The sequence below is a fragment of the Cnephaeus nilssonii genome (assembly GCF_951640355.1).
Source record: "Cnephaeus nilssonii genome assembly, chromosome: 20".
Lineage (NCBI taxonomy): Eukaryota > Metazoa > Chordata > Mammalia > Chiroptera > Vespertilionidae > Cnephaeus > Cnephaeus nilssonii.
In genome coordinates, this window is record NC_137091.1 from 1,379,918 (window position 1) to 1,406,692 (window position 26,775).

Genomic DNA, 26,775 nt, shown 5'->3' on the forward strand with positions numbered 1-26,775 from the left:
TGTGTGTGAGCACTTTATGTGTGTGTGTGAGCACTTTATTGTGTGTGTGTGTGAGCACTTTAGTGTGTGTGTGTGTGAGCACTTTATTGTGTGTGTGTGTGTGAGCACTTTGTGTGTGTGTGTGTGTGTGTGTGAGCACTTTACGTGTGTCACCCATTTTGTCCTCACCACAGGGCTGTGAGTTTAATTATTATTATTGTTTTTGGTGTTTTGTTTTTTTAAGTTTGATTCTTTATCCCCATTTTATTGACAAGGAAACAGGATCAAGGAGGGCATTAGAGTCTGGAAAGCACTTGGCTGGCACTGAGGCTATCATCCCGGCCCAGCGTGGTGGCTCTGCCATTTGCCCTGTGAGGCCAGCCCCTCCCACCCACCCAGTCCCACAGGCTGTGGTGGGTGGATGGGTGTCGCTGCCACAGTTCGCTCTGTGCCTGGTCCGGTGAGGGAGGCGGTGTGTCAGCGGCCCGAGGGGTGCGCTTTACTGGCTCTGAACATGCTTTCGGAGCCGCAGGGGCCAGGCCACCCAGCGTGGGGTTGGTGCTAATGAAGGCAGGGGAGAAATTGCCACCTAGAGGCAGCCAGGGTAACAAAGCCGGGCCTGTGATGATGCGCACAGCCAGGCTGGCATCGCTTCCTCTGCTCCTCCCTGCAGCGGGTGCCCCTGAGCAGTGCGAGCTCCCAAGCCCCCTGAGGGGGGAGGGGGGAGGGGGGAGGGGGAGGGGGGAGCCCCGCAGGGCCCTGGGGGGCCTCCTGTAGAGAGTCTTGGAGCAGCTTCTGGGAAGAAAGGAGCGCAGCCCCTGCCCAGGGCCAGGGTCTCTCCGTGCGGGGCAGGCATGTGACAGCGTGTATGGCTGGGCTGGCTGGAGCGTGTGCCAGCCAAGCTCCGCCGCGGCCCTGCTCGGCGGTCCAGCCGGCAGTCAGAGTCTCACCCACCTTTTCTGTCCTGGGACAGGGCGTGGGAGAGACCCCCCGGCCGGCGGCGATGAGGACTCGGGGGCACGCCCAGCCCTAGCCCAGTGCCGAGCCCTCAGCGTGGACCGCGCTGGCCCCGGGAGCCCCCGCAGGCTCTACCTGAGCGTGCAGGTAAGCACGGGGGCGGGGGGCCCTTCCAAGCCACGAGAGGTCCAGCCAGGGGTGTGTGTCTTGCCCTCTGAGCTGTAGCGCTGGGTGTCCATACCGGCTTCTGGGTGGGGGGGGCTCCAAGGGAGGGCCGGGGACCTGCCTCTGCCAAGCTCCTCACAGCACATGCGCCCTGAGCCCGCCTAGACGCAGCAGTCTGCTTTGCTAGGTTGTCTCGGGGGAGCTCTCAGGAGATGGCCGAGCTTTCCAGCCACCCCCTGGCTGAGGTGCTAAAGTGGGAAGCGCGGGGCCTTCTCGGAGAAGCTATTAGGAAGACGGGCAGGTCTGCGGGTAGCTGTTCATTCCCGCTCCGACGTGAGTCTGTGGGGCAATACTTGTATTTCCTCATCGAAAGCCGTCATCCAAAAGCTAGACACAGGGCTTTGCCAAAACTTGGGTCCTTTTCTCTTGCACTTACCACCAAATGACTTTCAAAAGACAGACTTTACATCTATATGTGTATTCAGTTGCAGAAAAAAATACAGAATGACAGCAGTAAGAATAGCTACTGTGTATTGAACACTAACTTTGTGCCAGGCGCTGTACCAGGCATGATATATCTCACATCTGTCCTCATAAACAGTCTCAAGACAGTTACTGTTTTATCTAAGTTTTGTGGATGAAGTCATAGAGGTTCAGAGAGGTTAAGCACATTGCTACTGGTCACACAGCAAGCTGGGATCTGACCCCCACTAAATAGGACAAACTTTATAATGTGATATAAAGAGTTTGCACAGGGCAGAGATGTGATACCGAGGGACCGAATGCCTCCCGTAGTCCTGTATCTCTGAGGAATCCACTAGTGAGCGTTTAGTGTTTATCTTTCTCACGCATCCACTTAAACATATTCATACCTGTTTTTATTATTTATGTCCACATACTGTTCTGTGGCTAGCTCTTTCCTTCAACAGTAAACCTTGGTGATTTCTTTCTGAGCATCGATATTTAGAGAAAGACCTCATTCTTTTAAACTGTCGCATAATATTCTACTTCTGGGCTTACCATGGACTTTCTGACTGACCCTCTGTATTATTTGTGATTGCAGCGAGCTCTGTAAATACCTACATGTTCACGCAGTTCTAGCGCTGAGTAACTTTAGGACTGTGCAGGCTTGCACTTTTGCAATGCGTCTGTTTGTTACCACATGTTTATGAAGTGCTTGCTCTGTGCCACGTGCTGTGTGAGGTGCTGACACACAGCAAAGAAGAGACAGCCACCCGGCAGTCTAGTGGAGGTGCCGGGAGGAGTCAGGTGATTGCAAATGTAGGCATGCCAACGGGCGAGGGCCTCTGATGCGGAGGCAGAGGATGAGGGACCAGCGTTACCTGGGCGTGTTGGCAAGCCACCCCCATCCCACGAAAGATTGTGCACGCGAGGGGAGGATGGGGAGTGGGAAGTCCATGTGCCTCTGAGCGTGTCCTCCCTCGTGCAGACAAAAGTCCTGGTCCCAGGCCCTGTCTGGCCCCAATTTTCTTTTCTTTCTTTCTTTCTTTTTTTTTTTTTAATATATTTTATTGATTTTTTACAGAGAGGAAGAGAGAGGGATAGAGAGTTAGAGACATCGATGAGAGAGAAACATCAGTCAGCTGCCTCTTGCACACCCCCCACTGGGGATGTGCCCACAACCAAGGCACATGCCCTTGACCGGAATCGAACCCGGGACCCTTGAGTCCACAGGCCGACGCTCTATCCACTGAGCCAAACCGGTTTCAGCCAATTTTCTTTGCTTTTTAAAATAAGACTTTCTTGTTTGTTGTTTTAATCCTCACCTGAGGATTTGCTTTTATTGAGTTTTAAGAGAGAGGAAGGGGGAGAGAAATAGAGAGAGAAACATCGATGGGCTGCCTTCCATCTGTGCTCCGATCAGGGCTCTAGCCCACACCCTTTGGATGTACAGGGTGATGTTCCAACCAACTGAGCCACCTGGCCAGGGCTGGTCTCAAGTCTTTTTAAAAAATTATATATTTATTGTTTAAAGTATTACATATGTTCCCTTTCCCCCCCATTGGCCCCTTCTAGCCCGCCCTGCCCCCCCCCCAGGCCTTCACCACCCTATTGTCTGTGTCCAAGGGTGATGCGGTGATGCGTACATGCACACAAGGTCTTGGTTGATCTCTTCCTACCCACCCACCTTCCCCCGCCTTCCCTCTGAGATTCCGCACTCTGTTCCATGCTTCCATGTCCATTTTGTTCATTAGATTCCACATGTGAGTGAGATCATGTGATACTTGACTTTGTCTGACGGCTTATTTTGCTTAGCATGATACTCTCCAGGTCCCTCCATGCTGTCTCAAAGGGTAAGAATATTCTTTTTTATTGCTGCGTAGTATTCCACGATGTAAATATATGCAGCTTTTTTATCCACTCATCTGCTGATGGGCACTGGGGCTGTTTCCAGATCTCAGCTGTGGTGAATTGTGCTGCTATGAGCATAGGGGTGCCTGTATCCTTTCTGATTGGTGTTTCTGGTTTCTTAGGATATATTCCTAGAAGTGGGATCCCTGGGTGAATGGAAGTTCCATATTTAATGTTTTGAGGAAACTCTTTTTTGCATAATGGCTGCACCAGGCTGCATATTCTGACAGGCGTGAGGTGACACCTCGTTGTCGTTGGGATTTGCATCTCTCTGATGGTCAGTGACTTTGAGGAGCTCCAGGGCCGAGCTTGCTGTGCTGTCACTTCGGAGACAGGAGACGGCCTTCCTGTGGGTTCATCTGGAAACACAACCACGTGGCCCTGGCATCAGTCAGTTCCGTGAGAAAAGCGGGCCGGGCCGGGGCGAGAACAGTTAAAGACGCCAGAGAAGCCATTTGTCCTCTGAGCCGAGCCGCTGGTGGTTAAACCGGGAGGTGGTCAGACAGGCCGCCTGGAGCTGGGCGGTGGCTCTGTGCTTGAACTTTGATTATGGGTGTCGGGTTGTGCTTGCAGCCGATCCGCCGGGTCAGCAGGTCCACGAGACTCTCTGTGGAGCTCCAGCCAGCAACCGGTGTCCGTGACCGCGTCCGGCCGGCCCGCCCCGCTCTGTTGTGGTTCTGGGTGCTTCTCCGGGTCGGGGCGGTGGGGCCGAAGCAGGGACCCGGGCGCAGGGGGCGACAGCAGGCTGAGCGGCCCTCCGGCCAGCCTCCCACGCAGCTGGCACCCGAGCGCGTCCCTCCGGAGGCACCCTCGAAATTCCCAACCCCCTGGGGGCCGGCTGCCCTGGACCGGCCGGAAATGGTGCGGCCTTGGCTCTGGCCGGCAAATGGAAACTTCCAGCTGCCGCCGCCGACAAGCCTGCTCGTGATGGTGGGGCAGTGGGCCACAGGGCGGGGACAAAATAGACTTGGCAGCTGTTTCCTAAGCATGAGGGCTGGGCTGTCTGTCCACCCTCCCTCCTCCAGTCGAACGTGGGGGTCGTGGGGTCGAGAGGGAGGGAGTGGATGGCGAACTAGCGAGCCTGCTGCTGTCGCTTCTCGCCTCTTGTCTGTCCTCTGTCCGGGCTTTCGGGGGTAAAAGTAAATCACTGAAGATACAGAAATGCAGTCCCCGGCCTGGCCTGGCGCTCCCGCTCTGGGTCAGGCCCCTGGAGTCTCTGCCTGAGGCACCGCCGTTCCTTCCCATACCAGCTCCTCGAGGCGGGTGGGGGTGATCTTTTCGGTTTCAAGAGTGGGGAGAACGGAGCTTCGGGGAAGGAAAGGAACTTGCCCAGAGCCACACAGCTCACAAGCGGCAGGCAGCCAGCCGGGCCCTTTCCACTCGACGCTCGAGAACGGGAGCAGTCTGAAAACCATAGCACTGGTCTCTGGGACACGGTGGGCACAGAGACACACAGAACGCGTCTCGAACCGCTCTCCCCAGGTAACCTCTGTTGAGGTTAAAAAACAAAGCACGGTGGCCCTAGCTGGTGTGGCTCAGTGGATAGAGCGCCGGCCCGAGGACAGAGGGGTCTCAGGTTTGATGCCCAGTCAAGGGCACGTACCTCGGTTGCAGGCTCGATCCCAGGCCCCAGTCAGGGTGCCTGCAGGAGGCAACCAATCAATGTGTCTCTCTCGCACCCCTCCCTCTAAAAATCAATGGGAAAATACCCTCAGGTGAGGACTCACACACACACACACACACACACACACACACACACACACTGTAGATGTGTATAAGGTTAAAAACCCAAGTGTCCACAGGTTCAAAGTGAAATGGGAAGCCTCCCTGTCCTCCTTCCCACATTCTGTTTGTTTGAAGGATGCATGTTTCTCCTCTCACCCGACCTCCCAGGGAGAACCCCTCTCTGTTTCCCAGATGTGTTTCCGAGGTGCGTTGTATTGCCGAGGTCCTCACGGGTGTTACTGCCTCGGACGGCTTTCTGGGCGAGCTGCGGCGATGGACTTCCTGGGACGGGCCGGGGGCTTCTTGCCCCTCCCCTCCTCCCACCTGCCCACTGGGCAGCCCCACCCAGCCTTTGCCTGTGACTGGGAGATGGGGTCCCGTGGTCCCCAGATACCTGCGCCCTCCTTGGGAGCCGTTGGCCGGTGCCATCCGGAGGTGGGGCATTGGGCATCGGGGGGAGTGCCTCAGATTGCCCTGTGCCTGAGTGCAGCGAGCTGCTGCGTTGGTGACTCGTGCCCCATAGGGCCGAGAGGACGTCAGCCGGGGTTTTCTAAGTGCCCAGCGGAGAGGGCCGGCTGCCGGGGGGGGGGGGGGGGGTAGGGGGGGCAGGGGGACGCGCCGCCCTGTGTTGTCGCAGGTCTGGGCACCTTTTCTTCCGGACTCCAGGCCTGTTTGTCCCCGTCGACCGGCCAGCGAGGGGTGGACCTGCGGGCCCGGGTCCTCCCCAGCTCCAAGGGTGCCCTGCTCTCAGGGTCACGGGCGCCCCCGCCCCCCCCCCCCCCCCCCCCGCGGCCCCTTCACGTGAGGATTCTGGTTGTGTCTTGGCAGCAGGCCCAGCAGGACAAGGGGTGCAAGAACAAGAGTCAGGGGCCGAGAGAAGAGAAGCTGCTGAAGAGGCAGGCGCCGGCCCCCGGGCGGGACCGGGAGGCCCAGGACGCCGGCGGCGGCACCATGAATGTAGAGAAAGCAGGTAACGCACGTCCGCCCGCTGACCTGGCTGGAGGGGCGGCTCTCATGGCGCCAGAACTGTCCCCACACTCTGTCCTCCTCGCCAGAGGTGGCCGGTCCAAATCCTGGTCGCCTTGACACGGAACTCAAACCCCAGCCCGCCCAGCCCTCCTCCGAGCCCCCTCCCAGCGCCCACGTGGTAAGAGGCTTTGGCGGGCGTGGGCCGGGGTGGGATTTCCCCGCTTTTTGCTCTTCCCTGGCGCCTGTGTAAAGCAGGGCCGCCGTATCAGCTCAGAGATGCCACCACGGCCTGCGGAGAGGCCTGCCCGCCTCCCCCGTACCTCTGGGTCCACCGGGACCCAGACCGGGGACGGCCCCACTCTGCTGCTTGCGGCCGGGGAAACGAGCTGGTGGCTCCTCTCTCCGGCAGGGCTGACTCCTGGGAGGTTCTAGGGCCCCTTCGTGCGATCCCCCCGAGGGAGCCTGGCCCGGAGGTCACTGGGCGGGAGCACCCTCAAGGCGCCCGCGTGGGGGGCACGGGCGCGTGGAAAGAGCGGCCGGTCTTTCTCTTGCTTCCTCGCCCGTCACCAGGGCGATTTGCGTCTGAACTTGCCTGGCGGTGGAAGCACCTAATCCGTCCTCTGAGTCCGTGCCAGAGCCGCGCTCGCCCGTCTGTCTGGGGCGGCAGGTGTGGGGTCTGGCCGAGGTCTGGGCAGACCGGCCTTGGGAGGGGGGCACCGTCCAGCCAATCAGGGGGCTCTCGTAGTGGGCTGAGAAGGGAGGGGCCAGTTCTCGTCACGAGGGAGGCCTGACATTTGTCAGTGGGGCCAGGGCGGGGCCTGCGTGTCCCTGAGCCCGAGCGCCTGGGGGCAGTGCCCGGCACGGTGGGTCCTGAACACGGACATACGGAGCGGTGTGCACCTCCTCCGTGTAAGGGCTGTTCAGTAGCTTGTCCCCAAGTGTCCTCTGATCGCCCGCCGTCCCTTAGCTTCTTCAAGGGCTTTCTCCCCCAGCCGCACTCCCCAGACCCCTCCCGGCTCCCCGGCACACGGCACACGGCACAGGGTGCACCCCAGCAGGCGTGGTCTGGGGGTGTCCCAGAACCTTCTTGGGAAACAAACAGCGTCCTGGACAAGAAGGCTCTTCCATGTGCTGTGGGCACCACCCACTCACACCCGGACATCCCTCCTGGTGTCCAGACTCCTGTCCCAAGGGTGGGAGTGGGTGGTGCCCACTGTCTTGGAGTAAGGCCCATTGTCCCCATTTTATTTTTATTTTTAAATATTTTTATTGACTTCAGAAAGGAAGGGCGAGGGAGAGAGATAGACACATCAATGATGAGAGAGAATCACTGATGGGCTGCCTCCTGCACGCCCCCTACTGGGGATGGAGCCCGCAACCCGGGCCTGTGTCCTGACCGGGAATCGAACCCTGACCTCCTGGTTCATAGGCTGATGCTCAACCACTGAGCCAGGCCGGCCGGGCCGTTGTCACCATTTCACAAAGGAAGACCCTGAGGCACCCCTCCCCCCCCAGCAGCCTGCAGAGGGCCGAGGCCATCCAGGCCCATGCTGCCCCTGGAGCCCGTGTGCAGGCCTGGGAGCGCCCCTCTGACCGCTCCCCGGAGCAGAGAGCGGGAGCTGGGCCCAGTCTGTGCCGTGCAGGCGGTGGCACGTGCAGGCCGTATGGCCGGGCCACCAGCCAGCGGGGCTCCTGCTCCAGCTCTTGAGTCGAGTCGCCCCAAGGGGTTGTGAGGGAGGGAAAGCCAGCCCCCTGTGCTTTGCCTCAGGAGAGTGGGAGCGGGACTTCTCACTCTCCGCCCCCCCAGACCTCCCTCCCCCAGAAGGCGGGGAGTGTGCTGAGCCGACCTGCCCAGCCAGGACCTGCTCCCCCACGCTCCCCGCTCCAGCCTGGGCTGGGCTGCGGTCAGCGAGCACACTCGCCACCTCGGTGGGTCAGAGCTGCCAGCGGCCGGGCCGTGGGACTTCAGGAGCAGGTGGCTGCGTTCACGCACTCGGGGACCCCCAGTCCCGCCCGCAGGGCTGCGGCTCCGGGCCTCTTGTGGGGGAGCCCGGAAGCCCTGGGCTCCGAGGTCAGGCGGCGGCTCGGGGCCAGTGGGTGCTGCTCCGCCGCTTGCCCCTCGGCCACTTGGTTCTCGGACTCTTCCCTCTGGCTCCCGGCGTTGGCAGGGCCCGGATTTTCGCCCCCTCCCTCCTCCGAGCTCCGTTCCAGCCCCTGGCTCGCAGAGCCCACGGCCATCCGCGGTGCCCTCGAAGCAAGCTCTGGCAGCCTCCTGGTCACAGGCTCCTTTCTGTGTCTCTGTCCCGACACCCATCTGTCTGTCTCTCTCCTGCTCCTGGTGGCAGGACCGCGGGAGGCTGTGGCAGGAGGAGGACTCAGGAGTCAGCCCACCCCGTACTAACAAGTCCTCCCACCCGTGCGGTCCCTGCAGTCAATCCCGCCCAGGGCAGGTGTCCGCCCCAGAGCGGCCTGTCTGTGTTCCTGTCCACGTGCTGTGTCTGTCTGTCTCTGCGTCCTGGTCTGTCTGTCCCTGGCACACACACACCTTTCCCTTTCCTCCCTCTCTGGGTGCTGGTGACCACTCCCTGCGGAGGGAGCCCCCACTCGCTTTCTTACTCTGGAGAGGTTTGGGGTTTAAGGAAAGCATGCTCCCCGAAGAGTAGTGTTTACGGGGAGGTAACCTGACTCCTCCCAGCTGCTACCAGGGAACGTGCAGACCTTTCTCAGCCGCGATGACCTGCAGGCGGGCCACGGAGAAGGTGTCACCCATCAGACCTAGAACCCATGCTTTGAAGGGAGTATTCGGTGAAAGTTGCTTTCCTGAGTCCCCATCCAGGCAGTTCTGCCCCCCGGAAGCTGCCCGCTGAAGTGGCTCCCTCTGAGGCAGACCCCGGAGCCCCCGGCTGCCCCACACTGCTGCCCAGGCCTCTCCCGGCCCATCCCCTCCGCTGGCATCCCTCCCGTCCCCGATGGTGCGATGGTGCGGTCGGCCCTGCCAGACGGCCCCTCTCCTCGGCCAGGGTGGACCTCGGCTGCCTTGCTGATCGGCCACTACTTTGCTCATAGGTGGGCGGCTCTTTGGCAGCGGGAGGTGCTCGAGCCTGTCGGGGCCGCCCGGTGCAGCCCCCGTGGTGCATAGGATGGTGGAGGCCATGGCCCGGCTGCAGGAGGACAAAGCGCGGCTGCAGGAGGAGCTGGCGGCCCTGCGGGAGAGGCTGGCCCTCCGAGACCGTGACCAGCAAGCCACCTCCACCCAGCTGCAGAGCCAGGTACCTGGGAGGAGGGGCGGGCAGAGGCCACTGCCCACCGCGGAGCCGGCCGGAGGACATCACCCCGGGCACCTGGAACCCTCCAGGCCACCGGCATGATGGACAGCTGGGGGCTCCTCTCCTGGCTCGGGAGTGCATGAGCGGGCGAGGTGGCGAGAGTCAGAGGCCTGGTCATCCTCGTGCCCATTCCTCATGGTCCCCAGGGCCCAGACCTGCCTCCCCAGAGTGGCGGGCAGCACGTGCAGACGTGAGAGCAGCAGGAAGGTGCAGGGATGCTTCCCGCCCTGAGTCCACCCCATCTGCTCGGCAGCCCGAGTGGACAAAGGTCATTGCCGAGGTCACCCCCTGGAACACCAGCCGGAAGGAAGGCTGGTGTGAGTGCACGTGGAGGAGGGAGCTCTCAGACCGCTGGAGGCCAGGGAGAGCCACAGGTTTAGGCTGTGAGCGTCGTTCTCTTCGTTCGAAGGCCAGGGGGACACGCGGGGTCTCTCAGCTCGCGAGCTGCACGCCCGGTGGGGCCGATCACCAGCCCTCCTCTGCGTGCCTGGCTGCTTTCTTCTCTTCTTCCCCGTACATGGGCGCCCAGGCCCCTCTGCCTGGGCTCCACTCCCCACTGCCACTCCCACTGTCCTGTGTCTCGTGCCTGTGTCTGACCCTCCCCACTTCCTCACGGTCCCCACCGTCTGCCCCTCCCCTGCACTGGGTCTGGGCCTGGTCTGTGGAAAGCCCTGCCTTTGGGTGAAGCAAGTTCTTTCTCTGTGGTCCCCCAGCACGTGGCCCTTCTCTTGACTGAGCGTCATGAACGCTGTGACGTCCTCGGAGCCGGGGCGGTGGGCTCTTTCCACGCCCTCTGTGAAGGTAGCCTTCCCCGCCTGCAGGTGTGTCCTGCTCTCAGGAGCTGCCTGTCCGGACCATCCTCAGACTGCGTGGGGCGTCCCTAGTGCCCGGGTCTCCCTCTGACATGCTGACCCCGTTGTTTGCTGCGGGGTCAGCGAATAGGGGCTCCCCAAGGCAGGCTGTGTCATGGCACTTTGTGCACTGCTGGCCCCTGCGGTGCCCACCTGCCTTCCTCCCCGGTGTTTGCTGGGTGCCAGGTGTCCAGGCCCCGAGCGGCGTTCTGGGTAAGCCCAGGGAGCAGACACGCCCTGGCCTGTGGGGGCTGCAGGCTCGGGGGCGGACATTGGCTACACGCACCCATGTCAGGTGGGAAGAGTAGCAGGGCTCCAAGGGTGGGCACACGTGGGGCATGAGGGCTTGGTCTGGGGTCAGGAGCTGCTGGCGAGGTCAGGGATGGCTGCCTTGAGAAAGCGAGCCTGAGCTGAGGTCGGCCCAGAGCGGAGGAAATGTGTCCTGAGCTGAGGGAGCAGGCCCGTCCGTGCGGAGGGACTGTGGTATCCGCTGGGGGATGGCTCCAGACCTCGCCCCGCAGCCCCTCAGGGATGCCCAAATCCTCAGACGCTCAAGACCCTTATATAAAATGGCTTAGTATTTGCACATAACCTACATACTTCCTCTCATATACTTGAAAACATCTCTAGATTCATTATAATGCCTAATACAAATGCTGTGTAAATAGTTGTTATACTATACTAGAGGCCCAGTGCATGATTTAATCATGCACGTGTAGGCTGTCTGTCCGCTGGTCGGGACCCGGTGTGGCCGGCAGCTCCGAAGTCCCTGGGCCCCTAGGGCGAGGCGGGGCGGGGCGTGGTCCTCCTGCGGCCGGAGCCCAGGCCGGGGTCTTGCCTTTGCCTCCCGCCCAGGAAGGCTGGGGCCGCCGCCGCCTCCTCTGCCTTCGTGGAAACCCGCGTCCTCTGCGGACACCGGGACACCGCCGTGCTCCTGCGGCCCAACTGCCGCCAGACTCCTCCCCCGGGAGCCACGCCGCCCGCCCACCCGCGCCGCCTCCAAACCTCCAAAACGCCGGCTCGCTGCCCCAGAGGCCCGTCTGTGCCGCAGCACAGCCATGGCACAGACGCTGAGCTCCCGCCGCCGCTGGCAACGCAAGCTCAGCGTCCTGCCGGCCCAATCACCACCCCAGCCACCCCGAGTCCCGCCCCCTGTGTCGCCCGCTGGCCCAATCGTGGGCGTAGCGGAGTGATGGTAATTTGCATATTACCTTTTTATTATGTAAGATTGTTTAGGGATCAACTTTCTGGAGTTTTTTCCCAATTAAAAAAATTTTAAAATGTATATATTTTTTATATCAGAGAGAGGAAGGGAGAGGGAGAGAGGGATAGAAACATCAACGATGAGAGAGGATCATGGGTCGGCTGCCTCCTACACACCCGCTACTGGGGATCGAGCCCGCAACCCAGGCCTGTGCCCTGACCCAAATCGCACAGTCGGCCTCCTGGTTCATAGGTCGATGCTCAACCGCTGCGCAACACCGGCCGGGCTTTCCCCCAGTATTTTTAACCTGAGGATGTGGAGCCGGAGGAGCCGGAGGGCTGGCAGGATGGAGGCGGAGCCGAGGCCTCGTGGGGCTGTGGGCTGGTCAGGACCCCGGGGAACTCATCTGGCCCACGGCCCCGAGCGCTCAGCAGCCTGCCCTCACCTTCCCCGCTTTGGACGGCCCAGGCTCTCCACTTCTCAAACACGCGTTCTGTTTTTAAAGAGCTTTACTGCCACAGAATCACTTACCATGAAACCCGCCCCTTTTACGTGTACCCCTCATGGCCTGAAGTATGTGAGGCTGGTGAGGCAACCACCACCGTTCTCTAATTGCAGAACATTTGCATCACCCCAAAAAGATGTATTAAGTCACTCCCCCTGCCCCCAACTCCTGGCAACCGCCCATCTGCTTTCTGTTTTATGGATTTGCCTGTTTTGGGAACATTTCATGTAAATGAAATCATAATAATAGTGGCCTTTTGTAACTTTCAACAAGTTTTTTTTTAACTTTTTTCCCCTTAATTAGCAAAATCTCCTTACTTCTTGGAGGGGAGGTTGAAGGGGAAGCATCACAGCCTTTCGGTGTCTCCCGGCCCCAGCCCCGGCTCCCCACCGCCCTCCCAGCCCGCAGACACTCTGGGCCCAGCCCCGGCTCCCCACCGCCCTCCCGGCCCGCAGACACTCTGGGCCCAGCCCCGGCTCCCCACCGCCCTCCCGGCCCGCAGACACTCTGGGCCCAGCCCCGGCTCCCCACCGCCCTCCAGGCCCGCAGACACTCTGGGCCCAGCCCCGGCTCCCCACAGCCCTCCCGGCCCTCAGACACTCTGGGCCCAGCCCCGGCTCCCCACCGCCCTCCCGGCCCTCAGACACTCTGGGCCCAGCCCCGGCTCCCCACCACCCTCCCGGCCCTCAGACACTCTGGGCCCAGCCCCGGCTCCCCACCACCCTCCCGGCCCGCAGACACTCTGGGCCCAGCCCCGGCTCCCCACCACCCTCCCGGCCCGCAGACACTCTGGGCCCAGCCCCGGCTCCCCACCACCCTCCCGGCCCGCAGACACTCTGGGCCCAGCCCCGGCTCCCCACCGCCCTCCCGGCCCCAGCCCGCAGACACTCTGGGCCCAGCCCCGGCTCCCCACCGCCCTCCCGGCCCCGGCTCCCCACCGCCCTCCCAGCCCTCAGACACTCTGGGCCCAGCCCCGGCTCCCCACCGCCCTCCCAGCCCCACTGCTCTGGGCCCTTTGGAGAAATGGGAATTCTGATTGGTGCCTGGGCTTTCTCACTTTGGTTTATCCTCGGGCATTCTTTCCTTTTAAAAAAAATATATTTTTATTGATTTCAGAGAGGAAGGGAGAGGGAGAGAGAGATAGAAACAAAATGATGAGAGAGAATCAATGATCAGCTGCCTCCTGCACGCCCCATACTGGGGATCGAGCCTGCAACCCAGGCTTATGCCCCGACCACCGGGAATCAAACTGTGACCTCCTGGTTCATAGGTTGACATTCAACCATGGAGCCACACCGGCCGGGCTATCCTCAGACATCCTGTCAGCTCTTTTCTGCTAATTTCTCAGTGGCTGCCCCTCAAGCTCCAGTCCCTGAGCCTCTCTCTAGAGGGTCCTACCCTGTGGAGCCGTGGTCAACCATGTGGGCCCGGAGCTGGGTTCGAATCCTGATGTTGGCCCTCCCCATGAGCTGTGTGACCTTGGGACATGATACCAGGGCCCGAGGAGATGGTCCGGTCTATGGGTGCTACCACGCCCTTCACAGGGAGGAGTTTGGATTTGGATCCGGGGCGGATTCTGGTCCTGGCTTTGCCGCTGGCTGGCTGCGCGGCCACAGGAAGTCAGTCCGGTCGGAGCCTGCCCTTCCCGGTGTCAGACCAGGCTGGGAAGTGTGGCTTCGTGGCTGTTGGGCAGGTCAGTAGTGAGCGTGGACAGGAACACGGATGGTCAGCTGAAAAGCGCTGAGCCTTGTGAGGGCCGCCCCTGCGCGCTCCGGTCTCCGGTCAGCCTCACTGTGGGCTGACACACGTGGCCCTTCCTGGTCTTCTCCATGTTGACCTCTAAGGAAAGCCGGTCGCGGGGTCCCTCCACCTCGTCGCCTTGGTGCCTGGCTCCCAGCCTCGCCGTCTGAGCGTGGCTCTTCCTGAAACCAGGCTGTGGTTGAGTGAGGGTGCTGCCCTGGCCGGCGTGGTCCAGTGGTTAGAGCATCGGACTTCACACCGAAGGGTCTCGGGTTCGATTCCCGGTCAAGGGCATGTACCTGGGTTGCAGGCTTGTTCCCCAGCCTCAGTTGGAGCACGTGTGGGAGGCAACCAATCAATGTGTCTCTCTCGCATCGATGTTTCTCCCTCCCTCCTTATCTCCTTTCCACCCTCTTAAAAAAAAAATCAGTGAAGAAAATATCCGTAGGTGAGGATTAACAAAACAAAAAAATCGAGTGAGGGCTGTGGGGGTCGACCTGGGGGGGCGGCTGAGTTACAATCCTAGGTTTGCCACTTGGTGGGCAGGTGACCCTGAGCTAGTTGCTTAACCAAGGCTTAATCTCTTGGAACCTCAGTTTTTCTTCCTGTGAAATGGGCATAATAATAGTACCTGCCTCAGGATTGGGGGGTTCACAGGGAAGAAACCCCTCCCCGCTGGTGAAGCCGACTCAGTAGCGGGGCTCGTGAGGGCTGCAGGAGACCTCTCAGGCCTCCCCTGGTGAGTGCCAGGTGGAGGTTTTGTGGGAGCCCTCAGGCCAAAGGTCCCCTCTCAGTCGAGCACCTGGCTGACCCAGGCCACAGAGGCCAGGTCTTGGTCTGGCCACCACGGGGGGCTGGGCTACAGAGGTGACCCCCCCTGGGCGTCGGCAATGACAGCCCCAGGGGATGTCCTGGTGGCTTCGAACCCCCCTCCTCTGGGCCGTCCCTGGAGCCGGGCCAGCACACAGAGGAGGAAACCCAGGGGCGTGGCGAAGCTGAGACTGTCCAAGGTTGTCCGGAGGCTGGGGTGGTGTCTGTGTTGGAACCTGGTCCCTCTGGCCTGGGGTCCACGCCGTGGCAGAAGGACTCGGATGCAGAAACGTGGCAGGGCCGGCTGGACAGGCCAGGCCTGGTCAGAGGTCACGGATCCAGGAGTCAGGGCTCCTGGGAGAGGGAGCATGTTGGGGACAGTGTGGGGTTCTCTCTGGGGCTGCCCCTCTGGCCTCTGGCTGTTTTCCTGAGGCCCAATGGCTCCCCAGGCCCTCTCGCCTCCCCTGGCCCCTGGAGAGCCTTCCTTCCTAGGAGGAGCTGGGGCCGGGCCAGCGGGGCAGGAGGGAGCAGCTGGCTGTCGCGTTGATGGGGGGCAGCTGAGAAAACATCTGCGCAGGGCGGCCCCGCCCTCTGGGCGGCCCCTTCCGCCAGGAGATGTAACTGTCAGGCCCCGGCTCCCTGCAACCCCAAGGCTCCTCTGCACCAGGCCCGTGGCTCAGTTTCTCTGGCTGACACCTGTGTGGTCCATGCCCAGCCTGGTCCCTCCTCCTCCCTGAGGTTGACACCGAGCTGGCCTGGAGCCCCACAGCCGCCTGTCGGGCGCCTGCCTCGTGCGGCTCTGCACTTGGAGTGTGCTGGCTGCCCGTGCGGGTGCTGGAGGTGGTTATGTGTGCTGGGCACCTGCTGGGCCTGGGCCGGTGATGAGCAATAGAGAAGGCCCCTCCCTCTTCGTACCGACGGAGAGCCATGGTGGGTGCACAAAGAGGGTGCCTCTGGGGCTCCCTCCCGGGCAGTCCCTTCTCTCTGGTTCACCCTCAGCCCCCCCTCTGCCCTCACTGCTCTGAGCCCGCTGGCGTCCCCATCTGAGGTCCTCTGGGTGCCTCTGTCTTTTTTGCTCATTGTTTTCCTGACTCAGGGACTCCTGGTCCCCCCACCCCAGCCTTCCGGAAGCAGACCCCTCTGGGCAGCTTCTCATTCCCCAGCCCCCACAGGAGCGTGCCTGCGGGGTGCTGTCACCCACCCCATGGACGGTTTGCGCCTGACCAGCCACCCCGTGTGGAGCTGCGTCCCCTGCTGCCCTCGATAAACCAGGAGGTGCCTGCGTGTCTGACACTCTGGCCAAAGAGTGATTTACAGCCCCTCCCTCAACCCCCACCTGGCTCTCGGCCCCCTTGGTAGGCACCTCCGTTTGGGGCGCCCTCAGAGTTCTGGGCAGAGCCCAGAGCACCCAGGGTTCCGATTGTGATGCAAGGACACCGGAGCCTGGCTGCCGGCAGGTGGCATCCTGACCCCCGGGGAATGCTGGGAAACCCACTTCCGCTGCATCGAGTCTGAGAGTCTGAGTGCCAGGCAGCGCGCTGGGGACACGAGGTCAGAGCACCCCCAGCCCGCGCCGAGGACACAGCCTGTCTGGGCCGCCCGTTCACAAATGGACCGTGCTGGGGTGATTTCTAGGGGAGGGCCCTGGGGAGGGGGGACCCCAACCTTTCAAAAGGAAATAGACCCGCCTGTTTGAGGGTGAAGGGAGTGCAAGAGGCACACACATTCTTTGAGACTTAAAAATGACTGAAAAGCGTAAAGAGTCGGTCATATAATTCTATAGTCCAGAGACCTCCCCTTTGTGGTACTGCTCGCAGGTTTTGTTTTGGGTTTTTCTTCGTGTGGAGACACGTTTCCCTGTGTCATTAAAGCTCCCGGCGAACAGCTGATGGTGCATGCCGGGCTGCGTGCCCACAGGCTGCCCTTCCCCGAGGCTGGCGCTCAGGTGACTCCCAGTCTGTGGCTCAGGAATGAAACGCTGCCTGTGCCAACTGTTCCTCACTCCCCTGGGGCCGTGGTCCGCAAACCGCGGCTCGCGAGCCACGTGCGGCTCTTTGGCCCCTTGAGTGTGGCGCTTCCACAAAATACCACGGCCTGGGCGAGTCTATTTTGAAGAAGTGGCGTTAGAAGAAGTTTAAGTTTAAAAAATTTGGTTCTCAAAAGAAATTCCCATTGTTGTGCTGTTGGTGTTTGGCTCTGTTGGCTGATGAGTTTGCCGGCCGCTGCCCTGTGGGGCCAAGGCCCTGAGCACCCCTCCCATCAGGCTCGGCAGGCGGGGTCTCGGGAGCGTGCAGAGTGGCATGAGCTTTGCCACCTGCGTGGCCCATGGCCCAGCACATTGCTGGGGGGGGGGGGGGGAGGCTGTAGGAATGGACCCTCCGGCTCTCCTGGCTGTGCCCTTAGGGAACCGCCCCCCAACACTTGTCTACCCGGAGGGCGTGGGAAGCCAGGTTGGGCCTCCCAGCCCCCCTCTGGGTCTGTGTTCTGGAATCCTTGTCCCCAACCATGAGTGACAGCGCTGTGTCAGGGCCTTTTCCTCAGAGGCGGGCGGAGCCCATGGCCGGCTGCCTCCCCACCGACCCAGGGAGGCAGAGGCCCGACAGCCGCGTGGTTCAGCCGCCTTCTCCGGGCCCGGAAGACGGAGCCCTGGTCCTGATGCCGCAGGCTGTTGAAGGCCCCTCAGCCGTTCGAGTCTGGAGATTGCACACACACACCCCGGACACCCCAAGGTCTGGCCTCTTTGGAAAGGTCGGAAGGTTGGCGACACCGAGCCTGTGTCCTCCTGGCCCCGTCCACGGGTCACGGTGGCTGCCTCCTGCAGGGGATCTTGGGGGTCCAGTCCACACTGCCCCTCACCTGCCTCACCTGGTGGCCCTGGAGGCGGGGGGCTTTGTCACCTGCTGTTTAGCAGTGGAACACTGTTCCGTGGCCCGCTGTGAAAGCCACACCCTAACCCTCCTCAGGGTGAGTCCAGGGCATGCGGTGCGCATCCCAGAATGCTCTGCAGGGAAAACTGCAAACGTGCTCACGTCAGAGTCAAAGTCCTTGTGTGCATGTTGGGTTCTTTGCCAAGGAGAGGTCTGCGGCCAGCTGGAGGTCGGCTCCCGGGAGGGTCGCCATCCTGGGATCTGCCGGCTGGGGGCTGGTTTCCCTGGCCAGGGCTTCCGCCGAGCCAGGTCACCCTCGCCTCCGGATGGGGTGCACACCCCCTTCTCACCCAGCCGCAACTCCTGCAAGGCATGCTGGGAGCTGGGGTGGACGCAGGTCCCAGATGTGCCCTGCTCACTGGCGGACCCGTCTCCGCAGGCAGCCTCACCAGGAACCACTCAGGTGGAAAGTTCTAGGGGCTGGGCAAGGACGGGTCCTGGCTTTCTGGTGCCTACCGTTTATACAGTCCGGGGGCCTTTTAAGAGAAAAGAACATAAAGTTACAAATGCAGGAGCAGGTCAGGCCTTGGCGGGGCCTGTGCAAGGCACGCATCCTGAGGGGCCGCCTCCCGCGCCTCCCGGTGAGCTGCGCCTGGCCTGAGCCCGGAGGGTGCAGGGGTCGCCACATGAGCTGCATCTGCCCGCAGACTGGCCTGGGAGCTCAGGCCGCTGGGTCCTGGGTGGGAGAGGGTGCTGAAGGCTGGCAGGCCCAGGCCAGGTGTCTCTCACCTGGAGTCCCAGGCGTGGCCGGATGCTCGGACCCGGAGGGCTGGGCCGAGGCCTGGGTGTGGGCTGGAGGGGAGCAGGGCTCATTGTGACCCTGGCTTTGTGCTGGCAGGTGGAGAGCCTGAAGGAGAAGCTCATCAGCCAGGCCCAGGAAGTGAGCCGCCTCCGATCAGAGCTGGTGAGGCCACCAACGCATCCCGCCCCGCGGGGGCGGCGTCCCGTCTGGGAAATGCTCCCGGATACTTACCACCTTCACAGGCCCTCCGGGGTCACGTGACGCCCCCGGGGCGGGAGGTGAATTCTCCCCTGCGATGTAAAACAGGAGTGTGAACTCTGTATAAATATGACGTGTGGCTTTCACACTCAGGAAAATAGGGGGATGGGGGATGGGGGTGGGGTGCGCCGCAGCAGTTCCTGTCTCACCGCCCTCTCCATCTTTCTCTCCTGTCTTCATCTTTTTTTTCGTGAGCCCCTTCTCTCCTTCGCTCGCCTTCCTTTCTCTTTTCTCCTGTCTTTCTCCCCACCCCCTGCCCTTGCACACACTCTGCCCCCCTTGCTCCCCCCTGACGGGCCCTGGCCACATGCCCCCTGGGCTGACTCCGCAGGGAGGCACGGACCTGGAGAAGCACCGGGACCTGCTGATGGTGGAGAATGAGCAGCTGAGGCAGGAGATGCGGCGCTGCGAGGCCGAGCTGCAGGAGCTGCGTGCAAAGCCGGCGGCCCCCTGCGCGGGCTGCGAGCACAGCCAGGTGAGCCCAGGGCCAGGGGGTCCCCGAGGGCCCATTCCTAACAGGGCACCAGCTCCTCACAGGGACCCTGCCGGCTTGTCCGCCTGTCTGTCTGCCTCACACGGGTCCTGGCCTGTCCCCGTCTGCAGGAGAGCGCCCAGCTCCGGGACAGGCTGGCCCAGCTGCAGCTGGAGGTGGCGGAGAACAAAAGCGTGCTCTCCGAGCTGAACCTGGAGGTGCAGCAGAAGACCGACCGGCTGGCCGAGGTGGAGCTGCGGCTCAAGGACTGCCTGGCCGAGAAGGCGCAGGAGGAGGAGCGGCTCAGCCGGCGCCTGCGCGACAGCCACGAGACCATCGCCAGCCTGCGGGCCCAGTCGCCGCCCGTCAAGGTGGGAGCCTGGGCTGTGCCTCGGCGCTGGGCCCCTGGTGCCCGGGGCAGGGCTGGCATCAGGAGCAGGCGTGAGTGGTGAAGGCGGCGCTCCAGGTCTGCACTCAGTCAGTCCCTGGCCTGTCCGCCCTCTTGCTCTCCAGGGCCAGCCACATGGTAGGCATCTGGCAACCGCTGCTTGAGGTGCCCACCGCAGGCCAGGCGTGGACATAGGGCATCACTGGGTGCCCTCATCTTTGCTCTCCTCGGTTCTGTGCCGAGGCTGGGGCCACAGCTGGGCTCGGAGGGGCTCGTTAAGAGGAGACGACTTCAGGGGCCCTGGCAGCCATCTGGGAAGTCAGGGCCTCGCCGCGTCTCTGTTTTTTTCAGGGGCTCTTGGTGGGATGTCCCTGAGGGTCCCCTCCCCAGGCCAGCTGAGTCTCAGGGCCTCAGAGTGAGGTCGAGGCGCACTCACACTTCCATGCTCCCCTCCCTCTCGCCCGCAGTACGTCATCAAGACGGTGGAGGTGGAGTCGTCCAAGACGAAGCAGGCCCTCAGCGAGTCCCAGACCCGGAACCAGCACCTGCAGGAGCAGGTGGCCATGCAGAGACAGGTGCTGAAGGAGATGGAGCAGCAGCTGCAGAGCTCGCACCAGCTGACCGCACAGCTGCGGGCACAGGTGTGCAGGCCGTGTGGGGGTGCGCATGGCGGTGGGGCAGTCCGAGCACGCAGCAGAGGCCGGCCTTTCGTACAGGGCCACAGACCGGGCTCTGGGCCCTCCTCTTCCCGCTGACGGTGTGAACAAGGGCCAGTTTTGTCAGAGTCTGTTTCCTCATCTATAAAATGCTGTGGTCACACCTCACGGTGAGGCTCAGGGACCGACTCGCAAGAGGCTCTTCTCACAAAGTCCTCGGGCTCCGCACACCTGCTCTCGGAAGGGTGCTCTAGTCGGTATCATAGCAACACGCTCCCCTGGGGTGTGCACACCTGTCAAGGCCAGGACCCAGCTGGTGCTAGAGCAACGGAGGGAAGTAGCTGCACGGCGCTCACGGCTCCGTGCGGGAGAGATGGCCATGCTGCCCCTCTCCTGTGCGTGTGCGTGTGCATGCACCTGTGTTCAGGTGTGGGGGGAGGGGGTAAGAAGAGACAGGGCTTCTTTCTGGCAACTCCGCCCCCCCAGCCCCATGTACTGAGCCTCCGGCCTTGGCCGCCAGATCGCCATGTACGAGGCGGAGCTGGAGCGGGCGCACGGGCAGATGCTGGAGGAGATGCAGTCCCTGGAGGAGGACAAGAACCGGGCCATCGAGGAGGCCTTCGCCAGGGCCCAGGTGGAGATGAAGGCCGTGCACGAGAACCTGGCAGGTGAGCCGCCACCTGGGCCCTGGCCCGCCCCACGCTGCCGCCCCCCACCCCGTGCGCCTGACACCCCTCCCGTCCCATAGGCGTCCGGACCAACCTGCTGACGCTGCAGCCAGCGCTGCGGACCCTCACCAACGACTACAACGGGCTCAAGCGGCAGGTGCGCGGCTTCCCGCTGCTGCTGCAGGAGGCCCTCAGGGGCGTCAGGGCCGAGGTGAGTGCCCGCCATGGGGTGGAGCTGGGCGAGGCCTTGAGCCCTTGGGCACAGGCCGCATCCACCCAGGTGCTCTTCCAAAATGGAGACTGAGCCCCAGACAACTGTGCCCCCCTCCTCCCCACACACACACACACACTGCCACCCAGACCCTGTTTGAAAGTCTGCTCAGGGGCAGGCATTTGGGCATTTGTTCTATTCTGCCTCTTGAACCCTAACATGTTACAGACACCCTCATATTTCAGGCATGCTGCATACGTCCTCACAGCTGTTAGCTTGAATTTCAGTTTTGCAAGCTGCGCTTGTTGGATGTGAGAATAGCCAGTCTCTCACGTGCCTCCCACACGCTGAGCCTTTTATAGCCATCGGCTCCTTGCATCTCAGTGATGGCTCTGCAGGGTAGAGAGACTGATGTATGTTAGAGTAGAAAATAGTTCTTCTTTCAAATATGTCAGAAAACATGGACGTGGTAGAAAGAAGGGCATCGGATGAGAAGGAAAGGACTCTGCCGCCCTGCTCCCCGAAGGCGGCCTCGGTGCCAGCACTTCCCGGGTGCTCTGTGCCCTCTTACCCACAGGGCAGCGTAGGAGCATGCGCCCGGCATCTTGCTGCTTTCCCCTGTGAAATGCAGCGTGGAGATCTTTGCCTGCAGCTCCTACAGATCCACACGTTAGATGGTGTTCGCCCCACTTTACAGATGGGAAAGCTGAGGCTTGGAAACATTGAGCCTGTTGCCTCGGGTCCCCAGCTACTCAGGGTGGAGCTGGGATCTGGGTCCAGCGGAAGCTGAGGTCGAGCGCGGTGCTGGGGCGAGAGGCTGAGATGCCGCTCTTGGCTGTGCAGCCGGGCAACCTTGACCTGTTGGCTCAGCCTCTCGGGGGCTCCGTTTCCTTCTTTGTACAATGGAACCGGTAGCAGCACCCTCCTCCCCAGAGGGGACTCAGCCCCGGGCGGGGACAGCGCTCAGCCAGCCGGGGGGCAGGCAGTCTGTGGCGCTGCCCCCGACGGTGCTGCGTGTCCCCCCAGATCGGCCAGGCCATCGAGGAGGTCAACAGCAACAACCAGGAGCTGCTGCGCAAGTACCGCCGGGAGCTGCAGCTGCGCAAGAAGTGCCACAACGAGCTGGTGCGGCTGAAAGGTGGCTGCGGGCGGGCGCCGCACGGGGTCCTCTGCCGGCTCAGGGCCGTCCTGCCCCTCCCACGGCCCAGCACCACTCCTTGGAGCTCTGAGACGGAGCAGCCCGGGCCTGGATCTGTCCAGCCCCGAGGCCCCGCAGGGCCCAAGCAGGCCTCCCCGGGCCTGGGTGCTGAGTGGCTGCCACGCCGCCGGTTCTGACCTGGGGCCGGGCCACGCCTGAGGTTTCACCTTTCACCGCACCAAGGCCCGGGGCACCGGTCCTGTGCCAGGTGCTGCTGCAGACACGGAGACCGGGCTGTGGGCCCACGGGCGCCATCCCCGCCTCACGGCGCTCACTCAGCTGGGAGGGCAGACCGTGACCCTCCATCAGCCAGGGAACCGCGACGGGTTCCGTTGCCAGGGCTGGGGAGGAGGGGGTTGGGGGCTTCCTGGAGGAGGCAGAGCTAGATCTGAGACGTGGGCGGGAGTTGGCGTGGACAGGTGGAGGGGAAGGTGGACCCAGGCGAGCTGTGGTGGGGAGTGTTCATTCCAGGGGCACCGGGATCCCACCGAAGGGCTTGAAGATCCATGCCTCCAGGCACCCCGCCCCCAGCCATTCCCAAGGTGTTCCCCCTCCTCCTAGCCACACGAGCCCCACAATTGACCTTCCTCCCTGTCCCCAAGGGGAAGCTCCCACCCTCAACTGGTTTGCGCAGGAAGAAAATGTACCAGTAAGGGAATTCATACTATAGTGTGAGTGACTGATACCAGCTGAGTGGCCCTGGGGACCTTGCTTAGAAGGCAGGAGGCTCCTGAGCCACTAGCCTGCTTAGGATTCCAGTGGGCACCAGCATGGAAGCCGTCTGGTCTTGACCCAGCCTGCCCCCTTCCTGCCTCCCCACCCACTCCAGGCAACATCCGGGTGATTGCTCGTGTCCGGCCAGTCACCAAAGAGGACGGGGAAGGACCTGAGGCGACCAACGCAGTGACCTTCGATCCCGACGATGATTCCATCATCCACCTGCTGCACAAAGGGAAGCCCGTATCCTTCGAGCTGGACAAGGTCTTCTCCCCGAAGGCCTCCCAGCAGGACGTGAGTATGGCTCTCGGTGGGGTGGGGAGAAGGGACCGAGAGCCGTGGAGAGAGGGGACACAGAGACGCTCACCAGGAAAGGGAGAGATGGTGCGGGGGGGGGGGGGGGGGACAGAAAGCAGTGTGAGCGTGGGGGAGACAGGATAGAGAAGCCTGGGTGTCAGGGTGCCTCCTTCCCTCTGGAGAGAAGAGGGTGGGAAGCTAAGACTGAGGGCCTTAGAAGCCTCTGCTGGCAAGGAGAGATCCGGGCACAGTCCCTCCCACCCTCGAGGCCCCGCCCACCCTCGAGGCTCCGCCCACCCACGTGGCTCCTCATAGCCACATGACCCTGGCCAGCTTTGAGCCGGGTCCCTCCAGCCTGTGAGAGGCTGGGGTCTCAGCACCTGCTCTTGTCTCATTTCTGCCAGGGCCAACCTGCCAGGCCTGTTTTGCCTGTGCTCTGCTCTATGCCCGGCCCTACCTTTGCCCCCGTCCTCTGCCCACTGGCAGGCAGGCAGGCGGAGGAGGTGCCAGGCATGTGACTGGCCTCTGCCTTCATTTGGCTGCGCCTCCAGGGGCGGGGGCAGGTCCCTGCGCTCCAGGGCTGGGCGGCCCTTCCCCAGGTGTTGGCTCTGCCCTGTCTTCCCGTCCGTCATTCGGCAGCGCGGTGACCATCGGTGTCTAGTGCCACTGGCTCGTTGGTCGCGATTGCTCCACAGTGAGCGGTGTCCAGTCACGTGCCGTGTTATGGCTAAAGGAGGGAGCGGTCAGGGGGAGTGGCCGGACTAGGAGCTGGGGGGGACCCTGGTCCCAGCAGCCCCACACCCTCCATCCCATGTCCCCTCCCCAGGTCTTCCAGGAGGTGCAGGCCCTGATCACCTCCTGCATCGACGGGTTCAATGTCTGCATCTTCGCCTACGGCCAGACAGGTGCTGGCAAGACGTACACGATGGAGGTGGGTGCCCGCTGCCGGGGTGGGGTTCAGACAGTGAGGACCACCCCTTGCTGCCATGGGTGGGGGCTCAGGGTTCTGCGTGGTGTGTTTTGCCTCACTCGGTCTTCACAACCTCCCCAGTCACCAGGGCCTGAAGAGGGCCGCCTTGCCCAAGGGCACTGGATGGTCCCGGTGGTCGGAGAGGCAGGGGGACAACCACCTAACAGGAGGGTCTCGGCCTGAAGTCAGAGTCGGCCTCTCAGGACCGGCTCTCCTGGAATTGATTGGGCTCCTGCTGTGTGGCTGGGCCCTGGGGCTGTCCGGATGAATGAGGGCAGGTCTCCGCCCCGGAGGAGGTCCCGGCCCCGTGGGAGAGGCTGGCCGGTGAAGACTGTCGTGGGAGCCCTGCTCTGAGCTGCCAGCTCCCTGCTGGGGCTGCCCCCTCCCCTGGGGACCAGCGTCTACGGGAAGAAGCCTGATGTAGATGAAAAAGGAACCCCCCCTCCCCCCGGGTGTCTGGTTTGTCAGCTTTTCCCTGGCTCTTGATGGGGCGGTTTCCTGGGTAGAGACGGAGGCCGAGTCCTGGTGTCGGGACAAGAGGAGAGAGAGGGCCCCTTGGTGGGAGGGGCCGTCAGAGGGGAAGCGAGAGCCCAGGTGAGATTTCCTTTCAGAAAGGCCGGGAGCTCCCCCTGGGCCTCCCCTCCACCACCTGGAGCCCGGCTCACGGCCTCCCTGATGTCGGCCCAAGGTGGGCAGCGGCAGGGAAATGGGGTTCCCCTGTCCTCCCAGGCGGCTCACCGGGGCCAGGTACACATCTGGCTCCCAGCAGCCGTGTGCTGTCCCCGGCCGGGCGTTTCACCTGGGCGCCCTGCTCTGTCTAGGGCAGTCTGGCAGGGTGGTACCATTTTAAAGGTGGGAAACTGAGGCCCAAGGAGGTGAATGAAGTTGCTTGCAGTTGGGCGAGGGGTTTGGGGACAGACCAGCCTGCAGACGGAGGGCGCTGGGGCCACAGGCACCCTGTGAGCATCTGCACAGGCCACCCTCGTGGTGGGAGGGGCCCAGCTCACGGGGCCTTGCTTCTGCCCCCAGGGAACCCCTGAGAACCCAGGCATCAACCAGCGGGCCCTGCAGCTGCTCTTCTCCGAGGTGCAGGAGAAGGCCTCCGACTGGGAGTTCACCATCACCGTCAGCGCGGCCGAGATCTACAACGAGGCCCTCAGGTTTGAGGCTCTGGGGGCGGCGGCGGGGGGGGGGGGGGTCATCAGTTGGAGGGCCCTCAGGTGGATGGTTCTCAGGTGTGAGGCCCTCAGGTGGGCGGCCCTGGGGTGGCACAGGCCTCCGGGGAGCCAGGTGGGATGGGAACGTGGAGTCTCCTTGAAGAAGGAGTGGGGGGCTGTACACCAGGACTCGGCTCAGAGGGTCTGCTGGCCCCAGGCCCCGCCCCCCCAGCGGGCAGGGAGGAGGGCGAGGAGGAGGGCGCTCTCTCTGCTCACCTGAGGAGTTCCTTTCCCCTGGAAGCTCCCCCCATACCTGCAGGCTGCCCAGGCGTGGTGAGAGAGAGAGGGCTGTGGGGGGGCTGCCCTCAGGGGCCGGTGCACTGTGGGGGGGCCTCTCGGGGGGGGGGGGACAGTTGGTCTCCGCCCTTCAGTGGGCTGAGTGCAGGGAGGAGCTGGAGGAGGAGGGGCTTAGCCCAGTGTCCAGGAAGGGGTGTGGTGGGATGGGGGACATTCCAGGTTCGGGGCAGGTGCAGAGCCAGCAGACACGGGAGGGGAGAGTGACTGTCGTCCCCTCCACCCCCACCCGGCAGGGACCTGTTGGGGCAGGAGCCCCAGGAGAAGCTGGAGATCCGGCTGTGCCCCGACGGCAGCGGGCAGCTGTACGTGCCGGGGCTGACGGAGCTCCGGGTGCGGAGCGTGGACGACATCAACAAGGTGTGGGGCTGGGGGACGCGCAGGGAAATGCGGGGAGACCCCGCCCAGCGCTCTGAGCCTGTTTCCTCTCCGTACAGTGCGGAGGGTCACACCCCTCCAGGGGTGCTTGGGGAGGGGCGATCCCAAGGCCCCACTCGAGCCTGTACCTCTGCCCCGCCCGCCCCCAGGTGTTTGAGTTCGGCCACACCAACCGCACCACGGAGTTCACCAACCTGAACGAGCACAGCTCCCGCTCGCACGCCCTGCTCATCGTGACGGTGCGCGGCGTGGACTGCAGCACCGGCCTCCGCACCACGGGTGAGTGAGGGCCCGGGGCAGCCCGCCCAGCCCCCCCCACACCCGCCTCTGGGGCGCCCTTGACCTGCCCAGCGGCCTCCCACAGGGAAGCTGAACCTGGTGGACTTGGCCGGCTCGGAGCGCGTGGGCAAGTCGGGCGCCGAGGGCAGCCGCCTGCGGGAGGCGCAGCACATCAACAAGTCGCTGTCGGCCCTGGGGGACGTCATCGCCGCGCTGCGCTCCCGCCAGGGCCACGTGCCCTTCCGCAACTCCAAGCTCACCTACCTCCTGCAGGACTCGCTCAGCGGGGACAGCAAGACCCTCATGGTGGTGCAGGTGAGGGCCTCGGGGGCTTGGTCAGCACCGAGACCGGGGCCCCTTCTGGGTACCCAGGCTGTGCAGGGAAGGGACCCTTGTCCTCAGCAGCTCCAAAGTCGGTGACCTGCACCCCGACAGGGCCACACCCCCCCTGTGCCTCCCGAGGTCCTTCCTTTGGCCAGAGTCCCCTGGCCGTGAGCAC

At 62.8% G+C, this 26,775-nt stretch overlaps 1 protein-coding gene across 11 annotated transcripts in view; it reads left to right on the forward strand.

The window, feature by feature from the left end:
* Window positions 1–26,775, forward strand: part of KIFC3 (kinesin family member C3) — a 40,795-nt gene that overhangs the window by 11,907 nt on the left and 2,113 nt on the right. For 5 of the 11 annotated variants that reach the window (XM_079799851.1, XM_079799855.1, XM_079799857.1 and 2 more), the window contains 17 exons: window positions 953–1,083; window positions 5,368–5,634; window positions 6,028–6,169; window positions 9,235–9,437; window positions 18,370–18,435; window positions 18,863–19,006; window positions 19,135–19,374; window positions 19,859–20,032; window positions 20,568–20,715; window positions 20,796–20,926; window positions 21,953–22,064; window positions 22,954–23,135; window positions 23,965–24,069; window positions 25,138–25,268; window positions 25,856–25,979; window positions 26,147–26,276; window positions 26,362–26,591. In XM_079799851.1, coding sequence (XP_079655977.1) covers window positions 953–1,083; window positions 5,368–5,634; window positions 6,028–6,169; window positions 9,235–9,437; window positions 18,370–18,435; window positions 18,863–19,006; window positions 19,135–19,374; window positions 19,859–20,032; window positions 20,568–20,715; window positions 20,796–20,926; window positions 21,953–22,064; window positions 22,954–23,135; window positions 23,965–24,069; window positions 25,138–25,268; window positions 25,856–25,979; window positions 26,147–26,276; window positions 26,362–26,591 — 2,660 coding nt within the window. Of the gene's footprint in view, window positions 1–952; window positions 1,084–5,367; window positions 5,635–6,027; window positions 6,170–9,234; window positions 9,438–18,369; window positions 18,436–18,862; window positions 19,007–19,134; window positions 19,375–19,858; window positions 20,033–20,567; window positions 20,716–20,795; window positions 20,927–21,952; window positions 22,065–22,953; window positions 23,136–23,964; window positions 24,070–25,137; window positions 25,269–25,855; window positions 25,980–26,146; window positions 26,277–26,361; window positions 26,592–26,775 lie in introns of those variants that run through there. The other 6 variants (XM_079799854.1, XM_079799856.1, XM_079799861.1 and 3 more) reach the window with 6 other exon arrangements.